A 14,445-nucleotide genomic window follows, 5' to 3' on the forward strand; every position below is an offset into this window, starting at 1 on the left:
CCTCCCTACCCCCTTGAGCCCTTACTATCTCTCTAGCTTCTGAGCTCTTTAATCGTCTAACCCTTATGAACCCAGGGCAGAGGGCTCCTAAACAAAGAAGCATAGTTAAGACAACTCTATTCACACACACACACACACACACACACACACACACACACACACACACACACACACACACACACACACACACACACACACACACACACACACACACACACACACACACACACACACACACACACACACACACACACACACACACACACACACACACACACACACACACACACACACACACACACACACACACACACACACACACACACACACACACACACACACACACACACACACACACACACACAAGCCATGTAAGTAGATTAGCTACTATACAGGAACATGAATAAACCCACCACAACCATTATAGATCTGTAAAAACCATGCTTATAATATAATATTAACAAAGAAACGTGTACATAAGTGAAGATAAAAACAAATATGCATGCACACAACAATGCAAGAGCCAAAGCCAGAGAACAAAGTGGCACACTAACAGAGGTGAATTATTTAAGGACAGAGTGATTTATTACTGTGCAAGGCACACTCTTAACCCTGATCAAATGGGATTAAGATTACAATACCCTCTTCCCTCTGCTGGTTGAATTAAGATGGAAGGCAAATTCAGATTGGTCTTCCCTACCTGCCATGCCAGCAGAGGTTCCGGGTATTTCTAGTCCACTGTATCTATTTCCAGCACAAGTCTACTGATTAATTAATTAAAGGAATGATTTCAAGGAAAAGGCAGGACTCCATAATACAGGGAAACGGTGTGCAAGTCCCTTGCTTTGGACTCGCTACATATATCTCAGCGGCACACAGCAGATTTCATTAGAGAGGTGAAAGGAGTGACAGAGGGAGAGAGGAGGGGGTTGTTGTAACTGGCCTGCCGTGGGCAATAATCAACATAACTGGAGATCAAAAGTTCAAATTACTGCATTGGAGCACATAGAGCACCATCCAGAGCCTGTAATCCCCCTCTGTATCAGAACACATCGCTTTATAGCAGCCCTCCACTTGATAACACTACCATGGCACAGCCTTGTTTTATAGGACCCCTATGTAAAAATCCAGGACTTTGCTATGAAGGCTGAATCAATAAAAATACCTTTATAACCATCTGAGCCAAGAGCTGAAATATTCTACATGCATGATAAGTATTTGGCTGCAATGTGACATCGAAAAAAATTCAAGTTACTCAGTAAGTCCATGATCAAGGTAAACACTTAGATTCACAAACGGTGTTGCCTTCTTAATGCAAAGCTAAGTTTGTTAGTACTAATTCTCCTGCTCTTGGATTTGTGGTGTTTCCCACTGCTGGGCCTGGCTACAGTGCCAAGTCCAAGTGTATTAGTACATGTGACATGGGGTACTCACTTCATTAATAGGGCTTACCTGGTAAAGCGCACTTTGCAGATGGCGCATTCATAGGGTTTCTCTCCTGTGTGTGTTCGGATGTGGCGGGGTAGCTTGCCTGCTCCTTGGATGACCTTGGAGCATATGGGACATTTCTGGAAGGCCTTAGAGCGCATCTTCCTCTCTCCTCCACCTCCTCCTCCTCCTCCTCCACTGCCCCTCTCTCCCCCTCCTCTTTCTTGGCCTGTTCTGACCTGTGATAACCAGAGTGGCGGCACTCCTTGTGTTGGCACAGCAGAAGCTGTATCTTCATGCTGCGAGCTATTGAAATAATTCAAGTAAAATTCCATGTCGGCGTCGTCCCCATCTCCCTGTTCCTCCCCAGTTGTTGCACGCTCCTTCTGCCTCTCAAGGGAGTCCATCATCTGCTGCAGAAGGGCGCTGGCAGAACCTCTCTCCCTCGCCATCACCTCCCTGCCTCCCTCCTCCACCTCTGTCTCCTGCCCTAGCCTGGACTCAGGGGGGAGGTAGAAGTGCCCATTTTGGGATGAGGGGTAGTAAGAAGACCCCAAGCTTGCTCCATTCCTCTGCACCAGCTCCCCGTCCTCATCTTCCTCTTCATCTTCATCCTCCTCCTCTGGCTCCTGTGTGGGGGCCTGGGCCTGGGCCAAGGCGAGGGCCAAGGTGGAGTAGTATTCACCCTGGCCAGCAGGACCCCCATTTATCGGGGGCGCCCCATTACCATGGTTAAAGTGCAGGTGTGTGGGCAGGTCCCTGAGCTCTGGTGTGCTGCAGCTGCTGCTCCAGTGTGCCCCTCTCTGGAAGTACTCCAGGTATTCCCGGGCCCGCACCCTGTTTCCCTGCTCCCTGCCTCTGCCCTTACCCTCATCTTCGTCTTCATCTTTCTGCTCACTGCCCGCCTAGTGAAACATGACGGAAGACAAAGAAGATGAGTCAAGTATAAATTTTCAGTCAGGGATTAACTGATTTAAGAAAATGAAGGGAAAGAAAAAGTGGGATATGGAAGTACAGAAGTAAAGTAAAGTAAAATAGCAATGTTGTATTTGACAACTGCAAGGCCAAACATCATGGGCACAACTCTAGGTATTCTTGGTGTGCAGTCTCTATAAATCCTACGAGCACTGCTGGAAATAAAACTGTATAGGCAAACCCATAGATATCTAGTGTGGGCATAAATGTAAAGAAAGCAGCACAAAGCCACATATACGGTATGCTCGGGTAAATTGGGTATATCCCAAAGCTGTGATTATCACATGATGTCGAGCATTGTGTATTCAGAAGCAGCATATCACAGCTACACTTGATTGTGTTGAAGTGTAGCTGTGATATGCTGTGTCTGTAGTCTGTGAAAGAGCATGTCGTCCTTCTACACGCCAATTGGCTCAGAATGAGTAAGTGTTGAACTAACCCAGAGGCTGTGGGTGTGTGTTTGGCATAGTGAGAGAGACCGATAAAGGCCATGATATAAGCTTGACTATGCTGCCTCTTTAATAAAAGAGATGGTATCCTGACCAGACACCCATTACCCTGAGAGAACAAGATTTTGAATTACTTGTTCAGGTTCCACTCTGCATCTACTCTGCAAGAAGTTTGCAGTAATTCAGAGGGTCTGCCCTTTGATATGAAATCATTAAATACTAATAAAAGACTGCTTATGGTGTGATTAACTTATTAAGGCAGTTTAGATAAAATTACATCTCAAAGGTTAAATTTGACTTCAACACATGTCACTTGTAAATCTATTATAGTTTTGTACCGGCGGGGAGAGCACTTTGGTGTCCAGCAGGTGTGTACAGACATCCTGGACGGGTGGGACTTCCAGGAGGCGTGCAGCGGCAAGGATGTCAGCCACACTGCTGTGACTAACCGTCAGTGTGGCTGTGTAGGCAAAGTCCAGTAACGCTCCCAGAGCCTCTGCCTCCACAAAGTCGATGTTGTAGATGTTCTGTTGGTCAGCTGTGGCACCTGAAGTGAAGAGCTTGTGAAAGTAGGAGCTGCAGGACGCCAGGACGGAGCGGTGAGCTGGAAACTCCCGCTCCTGGGTAACCAGGAGCACGTCACAAAGTAGGCCACTGAGCCGCTGCTTGTTCAGGCTGCCCAGGATGTCCGCGCTGTGTTCAGGGAAAGGGATCCCCACGGGGCCTTCTTCTGCCTCTCCTGCTCCTCCTCTCCCTCCTCCACCGCTGCTGCTTGCTGTCCCCCTGAGCCGCCGTCCTCCCCTCCCACCGGCTCCTGACGACATCTTCCACCAGCCTGCCGCCGAGCCGCCGAGCACAGCCCCCACCCGTGTATCCGTCCTGCCGTCTGTCCGTTTGCCTCTCTGAGGGGAGAAGAGCGGAATGAAGGGATAGGTTGAAGGGGAAAGAGAAAGAGTAAAATACCTGATCAGTACACCATAATCCTTCAGAGCACAACACAAAAACTTCATGGAGGTCAAGTACAACTGATTAGACCGCAGGTTATAACATACAGGGTGGAGGCAAAACACACAGACACACACACACACACACACACACACAAATACTCTTAACTAAGTATCTTAGCTCGGTGGGTCATATCAGGTTGCGTGCCAATTAGAGGAGTGATCTGCTATAAAACTGGTTTGGTAATCTGCATTGTGATCACTGGGCTCTAAAAGCAATATGTGTCAAGTCATATAAAATAAATTATCATAACATTATTTCAAATCTAGAGAAATCTGTATCAAGAAAAACATGTAAACGGAACTTTTCATTCTCGAATCAAAATGATTCACTGTGAGAGGTCAATATAATTATCATAGCAAAGTAAAAAACACATCTTTTAATTATTCATAACAGCACATTGTTCATTTTTGTAAATGTTTGTATTTATGCCAAAGCCATCCATATCAGAAATAGTTACCATGATCTTTTCTAGTATTTTGCCCACTGGACTTAAGAACCTTGAGAAAGCCCACTGTGAGGGGAAAGATTCCTTAAAGTAACACTACAAACAGCACCCGATTAGATTTGAAAACTTCTTGCAGAACAGCTGTATTTTACAGATTACAAAACCATTCCATAGTACATAGTATGATTTCTACAACTTAGTTTCTGATGGCACAGCAAAATAAGGGGACCAAAACAGTTTCAAACAAATCGTGGCAGGCCGGGTAACACACTATAAGTGAAGAAGAAAAATCTATGTAGAGATGTTGTTGATGTGTGTGTGCAGGTGGCTGGGTATACATGTTGCCTTGCGCTCATGCTTATTTCTAAGGGTGTGTGTATGCACTCAAGACGAAACCATTTAGGAGGTCGTAGGGGACAGATAGGCAGAGGGCAGTGGGGATCAGAGTGCATGCTGGGAGCTGGGCTGACCAGTTTGTGCACTCAGTCAGTCCAGAGCTAGGGATGAGAGTGCAGGAGTTGGAGGAAAAGGGTGGAGGGAGGGGGGGCTGCAGACCCTGTGGAAAAAAACTCTACAGAAGAAGGAAGAGCACACGCAACAAGCTGCGAGGGAACAGTATTAAAAAGGGAGGTTGTCAATCCGGTCTGAGCTGGTTACCCCACCCTGTACTGTGTGCCAAGTTTCAGGAAAGGCTGTCCCCTCGCTCACGTGTGGGGGGAGATTAAAATGATCGACTGAAGCCTGCGCAGTGGGAGGGGGGTTTCAGCAGAACAAGCCATCCTCGATTTGTCTATAAACACACACACACATACATATAAAAGCAAATAGTAAAACATCACAGAGACACCAATAACAATTAAAAAAAACAAAAACACACTCACATAAACACATATAGAACACCCACCCGCTCCTCCCCCCTTTCTCCATCTGCCAGGAGACCCAGCAGGGGATGAGGCTTGGGGGGGGGGGGGTAGAGGATGTAATGAGTGTGTTCTCTCTACAAAAGTGAGGCATTTGAATGACATTCTTATAGATCAGCCCTCCTGGTATGTTCCTACGTTACACCCCACTACCAAACCTGCCTAACATGGCTGCCTCTCCTCTTTCCTACCTGTGTCCTCCTCTTCGCTTCTCTCCGGTATTATGTTCTGTTCTTCCCCCGTAAAAAGCAACGCCTATTTGTATCCACACCTTGCGATCTGGCAACATGTCAGCTCTGCAAACAGGTCAGAGTTAGGTAAAGGCTTCACCTAAAGAGCTCTCTGGAGTGACAGGTGGGAGGGGAGAGCAGACGATTCTTCAAACTTAGCTTCATCCACTAAATGGATCAATATTTGTTTAGAGAAAATGACAAAGAGAACATTCCGATAAAATGTCTTAAATTTAGATAACACTTCATATTTGAACGTACTTTTCTGTTTGATTAGAGATGAAATGTCTAACAGCTTCACAGTTTCTTGCGTTAGGTCTTAACTTACATTAGTTTTGATTGGCAGCTGACGAGAAAGCCAATGTCAAAACACTGCCAATGTCCTTTTTGTTGTTACAAAGTTCTTATACTGATTGTGTCTACATGACTATTCTGTTAATTTGTGATTACAGCCTCATTTTTGTGCAGGCACCTGTTAGAGTTACAACATAAACCGGAATATTTGAAATTGATAATTTGGCCTGGGGGTTGGCTGTGGTCCAACGTGTGGGGAGCCTGGGTTCTGGTTTGAATTGCTGCTCCTTTTTCTTATGTCACTCCCCACTCTCTCTTCCCTGGTTTTTTTTCTCCATCCACAGTCATCTCAAATAGAGGCATTGAAAATCCAAAAAGTAAGTCTCAAGAAGAAAAAATTTTTTTTTTATAATTTGGCATTTACTGTTGAAGGGGGCTCAGTCGGTGGCTACCCCATGTACAGAGGCTGAAGTCCTTATTGCACTGGTCACAGGTTAGACTCCTGGTCCTAATGCATTCTTTTTTTTTACAATCCGTAACTCTCTCCCCACATTACATGTCTCTCTAGCTGTCAGGCCAAACGAGCCCAAAATATAATTTATAATAAACTGTTGTAGTTAAATTGATTAATTGATTGACTGTTGCCATTAAAAAGAGAGTAACTTTGCCATATAGCGAGCCAGTTGGTCTGTCATCCAAAATGCTCTTGCCATTGTTCTTGTTTCTGTCATGCTACCTGGCTGAAGTCACAGCTGGTTAGGTAGATGCCAGCAACAGAGCCCCAACAGGATGTATACTTACAAGAGTGACCTGATTTTTTCCAGTACTCGGCTAAGCATATTTGAGACTCTCAAAACCGGTTTACAGGCTTATTTGGAATTTGGGTTTTGGAATTTGGGATTTGATGTTAACTTTGGACACTTCACAGCCTTGATCACTACAGGTATACTCAGGTCCATGTAAACACACTCACTGTCAGATATGAGAGTTGGCTAACCTAAATATGTTGAGTGAAGGGAGGGAGATAAGGGTAAAGAAGACAGAGGAGATGGCACAGGAGGGAGGGAGAGATAGACAGCAGAGTGAGATCCGATGGAGGAAAGTGCAAGAGAAAGGGCGACCACATGGCAAATGGTGATGTCCTTCCCAGTTGGAATTGGATCTCTGCGAAACCCATCCAGACCCTAGTTGACCTGCTTTCCTCTAACATACACACAGCACCTGTAATGGACCAGACTTTCTACAAGCTTGTAGCACGTTATCCCCCTTAGATGCACACCTGACCCTGGGTCACGGCTTTGAGTGGTAAAGACGCTGAGCTGAAGGGAGATAAAACACACACACACACATACACACACACACACACACACACACACACAAGCTTAATTCAGTCCCAACAAAGCATGGAGGGGCGGGTCTGCACGTAGTAGCCACCTGTCCCTGAATGACCCGTAAAAAGCCCTAGGAAAGAGGAAACACAGTGCAACAAACCTGATCCTGACACCTCCTCATGGCTTGAAACATTCCTTATCACTAATTCATGCCTGCGGGTGACAAGGCCTGCAGCCTAGCACAGAGCAGTACAGAAACCGTCCATGTCCTGTGCTCAACTTCCAGGGAAGGGCCTTCTCTCAATATCCATTCTGTGAGCACCCAGGCCTGCTTTGCAAGTCAAACAACCACTTTTATACAGGACCCACCCATCCAATCCACACCCTCATCACCTCCATCTCATATGTAACGTCTCTACCCCTTCCTACAGCCACATACACGTTTCAGGCTTGAAAACAACCAACAACGGTTTTCTGTAAGGACGTTTTTGTCATGCTGTTACTTTTCAATCACATGTGCATGCTATTCTTGGAAAAACACGTTGACATAAAAATGCTGTTGCAGTTAGGGAAAGTGATTTTATTTGATCTGTTATGTATCACTCATGGAAATACTCCAGATCTTCCACACTCCGAGTATCTCTGTCTTTGGCTGTCACATACCAGTCATTCCTAAATACAAAGGAACAAACTGTTAACCCTGTACAACCTCTGATGTGTCTTTAGATTGTCAAGGAAATAGCTAACTGGCACTTTCTGTATGAAGCTCAAAACATTTTTCAAGGTTTCCCTGATGTATGCATTAACTGTCAGACTCCAAAAACAGATTCTGCACATAATATTTCCAATTAAGAGAAACTTAGGGTTTTACTTAGATGAAATTCAAGCAAATATCATATATATGGTCCCCATTTATTCCAAACATTCACTTACTAGTTTCTTAAACTATGGCATGCTACAGGAAGTGATTTGGTCATAAAAACACTGAGCAACCCACCTTTAAGAGGAAGCAATGAGCACAAACATAACTCAATCACTGACCATTTGAACCACTGATAATGGAGCACAGTTAGGCTACCTCTTAATACTAAATGAAGTGTGGTTAATAATTTCATAACAGACACCCTGTGTTATAATTGTAATGTTTGTACAAGTACAATTCTTTAAATAATTGTATTCTGCCACTGCAAAGACTGTTTGCATTCAGTAGCTCTATTATCAGAATAATTCAGATATTTCAACCACAACTATTGACATTTCAATTGCTACCCCTTTCAGCATTACACTGATTATCACCCTGCGTAACCAGGCCTGCTGTGAGGGAATCGCTTCACTCAGGTCAGAAGAGTTCAAGGTTGGACCAGGGTAATGCAAGATAATTAGAATGGGGAGGGGGTGGCAGTTCCCAGGAAAAGTAGATTTTGAGCAAGTGCCACAGCCAACTGACTCACTGCTGCCAGTGGTGGAAGGAAACCTGATTGGTCATACTTGGACCAAAGCAGGAAGAGGCACAGTGACTGATAAAACTTTAAGTTGCGAAGGCTGATCTAGGCCTTGCAGCTTTTGCCTTGCAGACGCTAACCAGGAAGAGCAGCCAAAACACAGAAACAGAGCAAGTGGAAAAGGTAGTGGGCGAGGCAGGGCATTCGATTCACAAGCTCACTCATAACTCCTGAGCGCATGGTGGCCTAGGAATCCGGCTCAGATGTCAATGATAAACTCACATCTCATTCAGTTACCTGGTGTAACCTGCTTCAATAAGAGGAAAGGTAACCACCCACAAGAAGGGTAAAGTTTAACATGAGGTAGCTGGGAGGGGGTTTTATGGTATGTTTTGCACAGCCACATAGAAAGGAGTCCAAAAAGTTTTACTGATCTGTAACTGCTGCTTACCACTTCAATAATCGTACACTATTCCTAATGTGTCTCTATTGTTCTTATTGTTGTTTGTATCAGTAAAAAACTAACGTATATCCACTGATTAACACATACTGTACAGAGTGCCAGTAAAGGCAGCCTTAGAAATTACCCTAAAAATGTAAGATGCAAAAATATTATATGAATTATTATTAACTAATAATAATATTGTGTTTCATGCAGCTTTTTTATTATAGCATTGTGTGGTCAGTCCATACACAGACCCACAATGGTAGCAACATTATTTATTCATAAAAAAATATATATAAACTAAAACGTTCATGCCACCAAAACATTTTCCTTTAAAGGACATTTAAAGGTATGGATGCTACAACAAACAGGCAGTAGCCTTTTACAAGTGGTGAAATAAAACCACATCCACAGTCTGAGTTCCCTTCAGACTGAGTAACACGCTCTGACGCTGCCATGCTGCCAACAAGGAAGTGTAACAAAATCTAACACATGGCTTCAAAACAGCACTCGCTCCTACATATCGTCGTCCAGCAGAACTCAAGCTGGCCAGTTGGTCAGTTTGCAAGCGCAACATACCCTGGCTGCACCGCTTTGTGCATGCGCAGCCCAACAGGGAAAGAGAACTTCCTGTGACTCTCTGGCAGGCATGTAACAGAACCCGCTCTGTTATCAGATGACCAGCTCTCTCTTTGCTTGCTCTCTCTGTCTCTACTGTCTGATCCTTTCTCTCTCTCTTTCTTCCTCTCATCTGTCGCTCACATCTCATCATTGCTCCATCTCTGTCTCTGCACAGAACCCACCATGTCACCCACTTCCCCTTTCCACTGCTGAGAAGGCAAGGCAGCACAGCCCCACCCACCCTACTGTGTGTCGTATAGTCCTTTAATGCAAATCCACCCCCACTAGCTATCCGAACCACTTCATAAAATACAAACACAAACATTGTCAGATTGATCGCATATCTCCCCCCTGACCAATGGGCTATTCTGTTTATTTAAAACAAGTTCCAGTAAATTATAGGGTTAAATGTGAAAATAACTCAAAAATATTTTGTTTGCACAAGCCCATCATGTTACAACATAGAAAACCCTCAGTAAACATATCACCAAAAGCATGAGCTAACTCCAAAAGTGTCAAAATTAAAGTATAGTTTAACCCCCACCGCGACAAACATCCCAGCCTCTTCCTATCCCTCTTTAATTTGATCAGGTTGTGTTGGCCTCTCCATAATAAATGTACCAGAGTAGAACAGAAGAAGCCCCTTTACTCCCCCTAGACTTTAGCACAACAACAGAAAAACAACAGAGAGGGGTCTGTCTATCTGCCTAGCCAGGCTGGATGCTGTGGTATACTGAGCAGCTGACCAGGGGAACAAAACATTAGGGGGAAAGTGAAGCTTTATTCCAGAGGAAAAGGCAGATGAAAGTTTTCAAACTTTAGAGCAATATTTTAGCTTATTCAAACGAACAAACAAACAAACAAGGACATTGGAATAGCAGCACAAAAATGATGCTGTTTGGTTCAAAAGCTCCACTATAAAGGACCAAAGTACATCATACAACCACATAAAATAACTTAAAACAAACATGATGGCTGTAACATAGTGCATTGCATACAGCCAACATTTCACTCTAAAATAAAGCCTCAAACTGCCACGGCGGCATCACACAACCTGTCTTCTCAGTCTGTCTCAACCTGCTAGTTTCAGGCCATAGTGGTGTAGGCACAAACATACAGGAATATCAAACTGTATTCAGCCTCACCGCCAAATTGATGGGTGGTGTCTTGGACCAGCCCACAGCTACTGAAGTCCTCTGCAATTCCCCTGAAGTCTATTGTTGGTCACACAGACGTACACGCATGCATGCATGCACACAAACATATATGGTGTCCTAGTTTAACCTCTTGCTGGAATTAACTTAAACTACTTATACTTTCTCAGTAGTGGTATCTAGTGAATGGAATGGAAGGTAGCTAGCACCAGGACAATATTTGCTGGAACTTATGTTCTGTAGCAACTTTTATTTTCTGTGGAACTGAACTGAATAAAAAACATTCCAAACACTTTCCCAGCACTTGGGCGTCTTCACGTACCCTGCTCTTCTAGTATACCCTCTCCTGCCCACATGTTTAAAAAAAACGGGTTGATCAAGTATGCAAAGCCAAAAAAACATGCATGGTTATCAAGCAAGGCAGACAAGTTTTTTTCTGAAGATTTTTAAACCACAAGCCACAAGCAAGTAGGCAGGCGAGATTAGAATCTGCTTTAACAAGACGCTGGTTAGTAAGTGGGGGCGAGTGGATGGGGAGAAAAAGATGTCATGAGATTGACCATGGTTTGAGTAGCTGAAAAAAACTGAAATCAATCAGTACATACACAAGCTCCAAAGCACTTGGCTTTAGTTTTCTGAAGTATTGCATGGACTTTGCTGGGGCAGCTTACCCTACAAGTGAAATCATGTTGTCTGAGTTGTGTCACATTTTCCCCCTAAGAGATGTCACAGTGAGGTTCCTCAAACACCCCATCTGAACTCTGTCAACTTTGAAATGCTTGCTCTGCAACAGTCTAACATACATTAGTACACTAGTTTTGTTTGAATTACTTGTACAACCTTAAAGAAGCAGAAAAACAGCGTGTGCAGCTGTCTTCATCTTCACACTCTGCAAATAATAGGAGCTCTGCACATCACATCAGCAGACAAAACATTCAAGAATTGTGCTTGCATTAAGAATGCAACACTGATTCACAATTAGCTTGCATAAAGAAAGTAAAAGAACTTTGCCAGATGTTAATGGCAAAAAAGTTCTGTGCAGCACCGTATACTCCACTCAGTGACCTATTTGCTGTTCCCTCCATTATTTGGGTCAAGAACTCTGAACTCTATCAAGCCCTATTTCTCTCACACTCCTTCACGCACAACACGCTATAGTATTTATTTCCTCTGCTTGCCTTCTCCTCAGTCACAGTATAAAACACAGAGAGAGTGTGTGTGTCTGTGTGTGTGTTTAGAGAGCTTACCAAATAGGCAGAAAATAATTCCAGGGCCCTATCTGCCTCCCCTGCCTGCCGGCCTGCTCTGCTGCCTCCGTCTCTGGGCAGGGCTAGAGCTCTACCAGACAGGAAACTTGCTAGTGGCCCTTGCATTCAGGCAAGCCCTTGCCTGATCCCACACAAACAGATACCTACCCCCCCCCCCCCCCCCCCCCCACCCCCTCCTCCCTCAACCACCACTACCCCCCCCCCCCCCCCTCTGTTTTCAGCCCACAACTCAGAGCTGTATCCCCTGCTCTCATTGGCTTGACAGCTGCTCACTCACCACGCCTCCTTGTCAGGATAGGCTGGCGGCTGTTCCCTTTCCTGGATGGCCAAGGGCAAGGCAATGTGGGATATAGAGTTCTGAAACCCCATTCAACCTGCTTAGCAGCCCCTGCTGTGGACTACCAGACCCAGGAATCTCTGCCCTCACCACCCCCACTATCTCCAAGCCTGCTCTAACGTAAGCACTCAGGCTGAATTATACACTACAGTGTGTAGCTAGCAGGCTGCCAGGTATTAAAGTACAGACCAGCCATCAAACAGGGCAGAGCTTCATATGACAAAAACACGCACTCCCAACTGTCACAGTAGTACTCAAACATCAGAGATGGATTCTTTCATCAGCTCACACTCTAGTGACAATTCTGACACACTCAAAACTACTGACCTAAATTATGACTATTCCAAATGGTGTATTACCACGACAACATGCCCAGCACACACAATACGCAACTTGCCCCGCACTGAGCAATTCAATCACCACTGTCCTGCAAAGTTGTGGCTATTGCTTATATCTTGTCCAATAGAATTATTTTAGGTTCCTCCTTCCCCTCGTTTAGTACCCCCCACCTTCTCTCGAGAGCCCCCCTCCACCTCCTCCCCCTCCTTCTCTAAGTGCTTCCACCTGCCTGAAAAGTTAATGCCTTGAACACATCCTATAAACTTTATCTCAAGATTCCCCAGAGTTAAATATTAGTCGAGAGGAAGTACTTAAAGAGGATTTAAAAAAGAGGAACCTTGACAAGGGACTACTGCTGCGACCCACCTCTTCTCTCCGGCCAACCCCCCCACCCTGCTCTCCTTTATGCCCCCTCCCTCATTCCTCCCTCTCCTCCTCTCCTCTCCTCCTCTCCTCTCCTCCACTGCCCTGCTCCCCTCTGGTCAACAGGCCTTGGGTAGACAGCGGGGGGGGATGTCAGGGTGCCTTTAGCTCACCTGCGATGGCCGTGGTGAAGCTTGTTGTGGGTTTGCTCAGCCCTCTCCTCTCCTCCTCTCCCTCTCACTGTTGTGCAGCTTAAAGCCCCGTATGCGCTAACCAAGCAGCAGCAGATCAACTCAATTCCCTTCCTGGTTTCTGGAGGGCAAAGAGGTCCCTCCCTTTCTCTCTCTCTCTCTCACTCTCTCTCTCCCTCTCTCTTAAAGAAACAGCATTCCCCCTCTGCCTCTAATCACACCTCATCCTGCAAAGCAAAAGTAAAGTGGAATTATGTTTGCGCTTAAAAGTGGACAGTTGTCAAAGTCATAAACTTGAGCAGAGATGACACAAATCATTAACCCATTCCTTTCCATTCTAGGTTTTCACAGTCAACTTCAACCAATGTGTCCCTCCACGGACATTCAATATTTTGGTAAAAGGGTAAATGAGGTGTTACTCATTCAGAGGTAACAACTCTCAAACGCCTCATCTTTTAATACTGGTTTCTTTTTCTATGTGAGTAGAGTCACACCCACCCATTCTATTGCCTGAGGTCATGGTGTCCCACCCCAAAAGCAAGCCTTGGCGCATTCCAGCACATACAGCAGGGGCTGCCAGCTAACCCCTTGATACAATTTCTGGCTCTGTACATAATACCTGCCAAGCTCCAACAGGTGAGGCATCAGAGAACACATTACTAAGTTAAAAAGTGTCTTATGCACTGCTGGGAATGGCAGGTTCCCTTTTGTAAACTTTCTGCTATTGCACTTAATGTTGCGCCACTTCCAACCACCCACCAGCACACCCCCTCAGTGAGTGCAAGCCAGCCATTGTGCCACGGTGTGGGATGGAGCACAACATGTATTCTGTGATTCTGTGGCACCACAGACCATCCCAACACACCTCTTGACTCCCTCTTAAGACATATATGTCATGCACACTGGACATGGACATGTTTTTCCAAAAAACGCTGCCTGTTAACGGAACCTTCTCAGTCTTAACAGGAGTGGTTCCTACAGTGCAGCAGGGTTTGATACTGGGCTGGTACTGCACAGGTAACCATGCAGAAGAATCAGGGGGCCATTTGGCAGTGGAAGTAGTGACACACCCTTTGCCTAGAGGGCACTGTTCAGCCCTGTCTCAACATAAACACAGCCTTCAAACTTCAGAAATGCATACTACGGTAATTGCAGTATTCAGATATTTGGAGTCATCTCTTGCTATAATTTGCAATGCAAAGTGA

The 14,445-nt window shown here is 45.1% G+C and overlaps 1 protein-coding gene across 4 annotated transcripts in view; it reads right to left on the reverse strand.

Moving 5' to 3' along the window:
* The window catches only part of zbtb7a (zinc finger and BTB domain containing 7a), a 22,227-nt gene extending 8,880 nt beyond the window's left edge, over window positions 1-13,347 (reverse strand). The window contains exons 1-4 of one of the 4 annotated variants that reach the window (XM_020632080.3): window positions 13,223-13,323; window positions 4,968-5,095; window positions 3,191-3,754; window positions 1,453-2,333 (exon numbers count right to left, since the gene is read on the reverse strand). In XM_020632080.3, coding sequence (XP_020487736.1) covers window positions 1,453-2,333; window positions 3,191-3,676 — 1,367 coding nt within the window. In that variant the 5' untranslated portion in view covers window positions 3,677-3,754; window positions 4,968-5,095; window positions 13,223-13,323. Of the gene's footprint in view, window positions 1-1,452; window positions 2,334-3,190; window positions 5,096-11,989; window positions 12,150-13,222 lie in introns of those variants that run through there. The other 3 variants (XM_020632079.3, XM_065955934.1, XM_065955933.1) reach the window with 3 other exon arrangements.
* Between the last annotated feature and the right edge of the window lie 1,098 nt (window positions 13,348-14,445).

Source organism: Labrus bergylta, chromosome 6 (genome assembly GCF_963930695.1).
Source record: "Labrus bergylta chromosome 6, fLabBer1.1, whole genome shotgun sequence".
Lineage (NCBI taxonomy): Eukaryota > Metazoa > Chordata > Actinopteri > Labriformes > Labridae > Labrus > Labrus bergylta.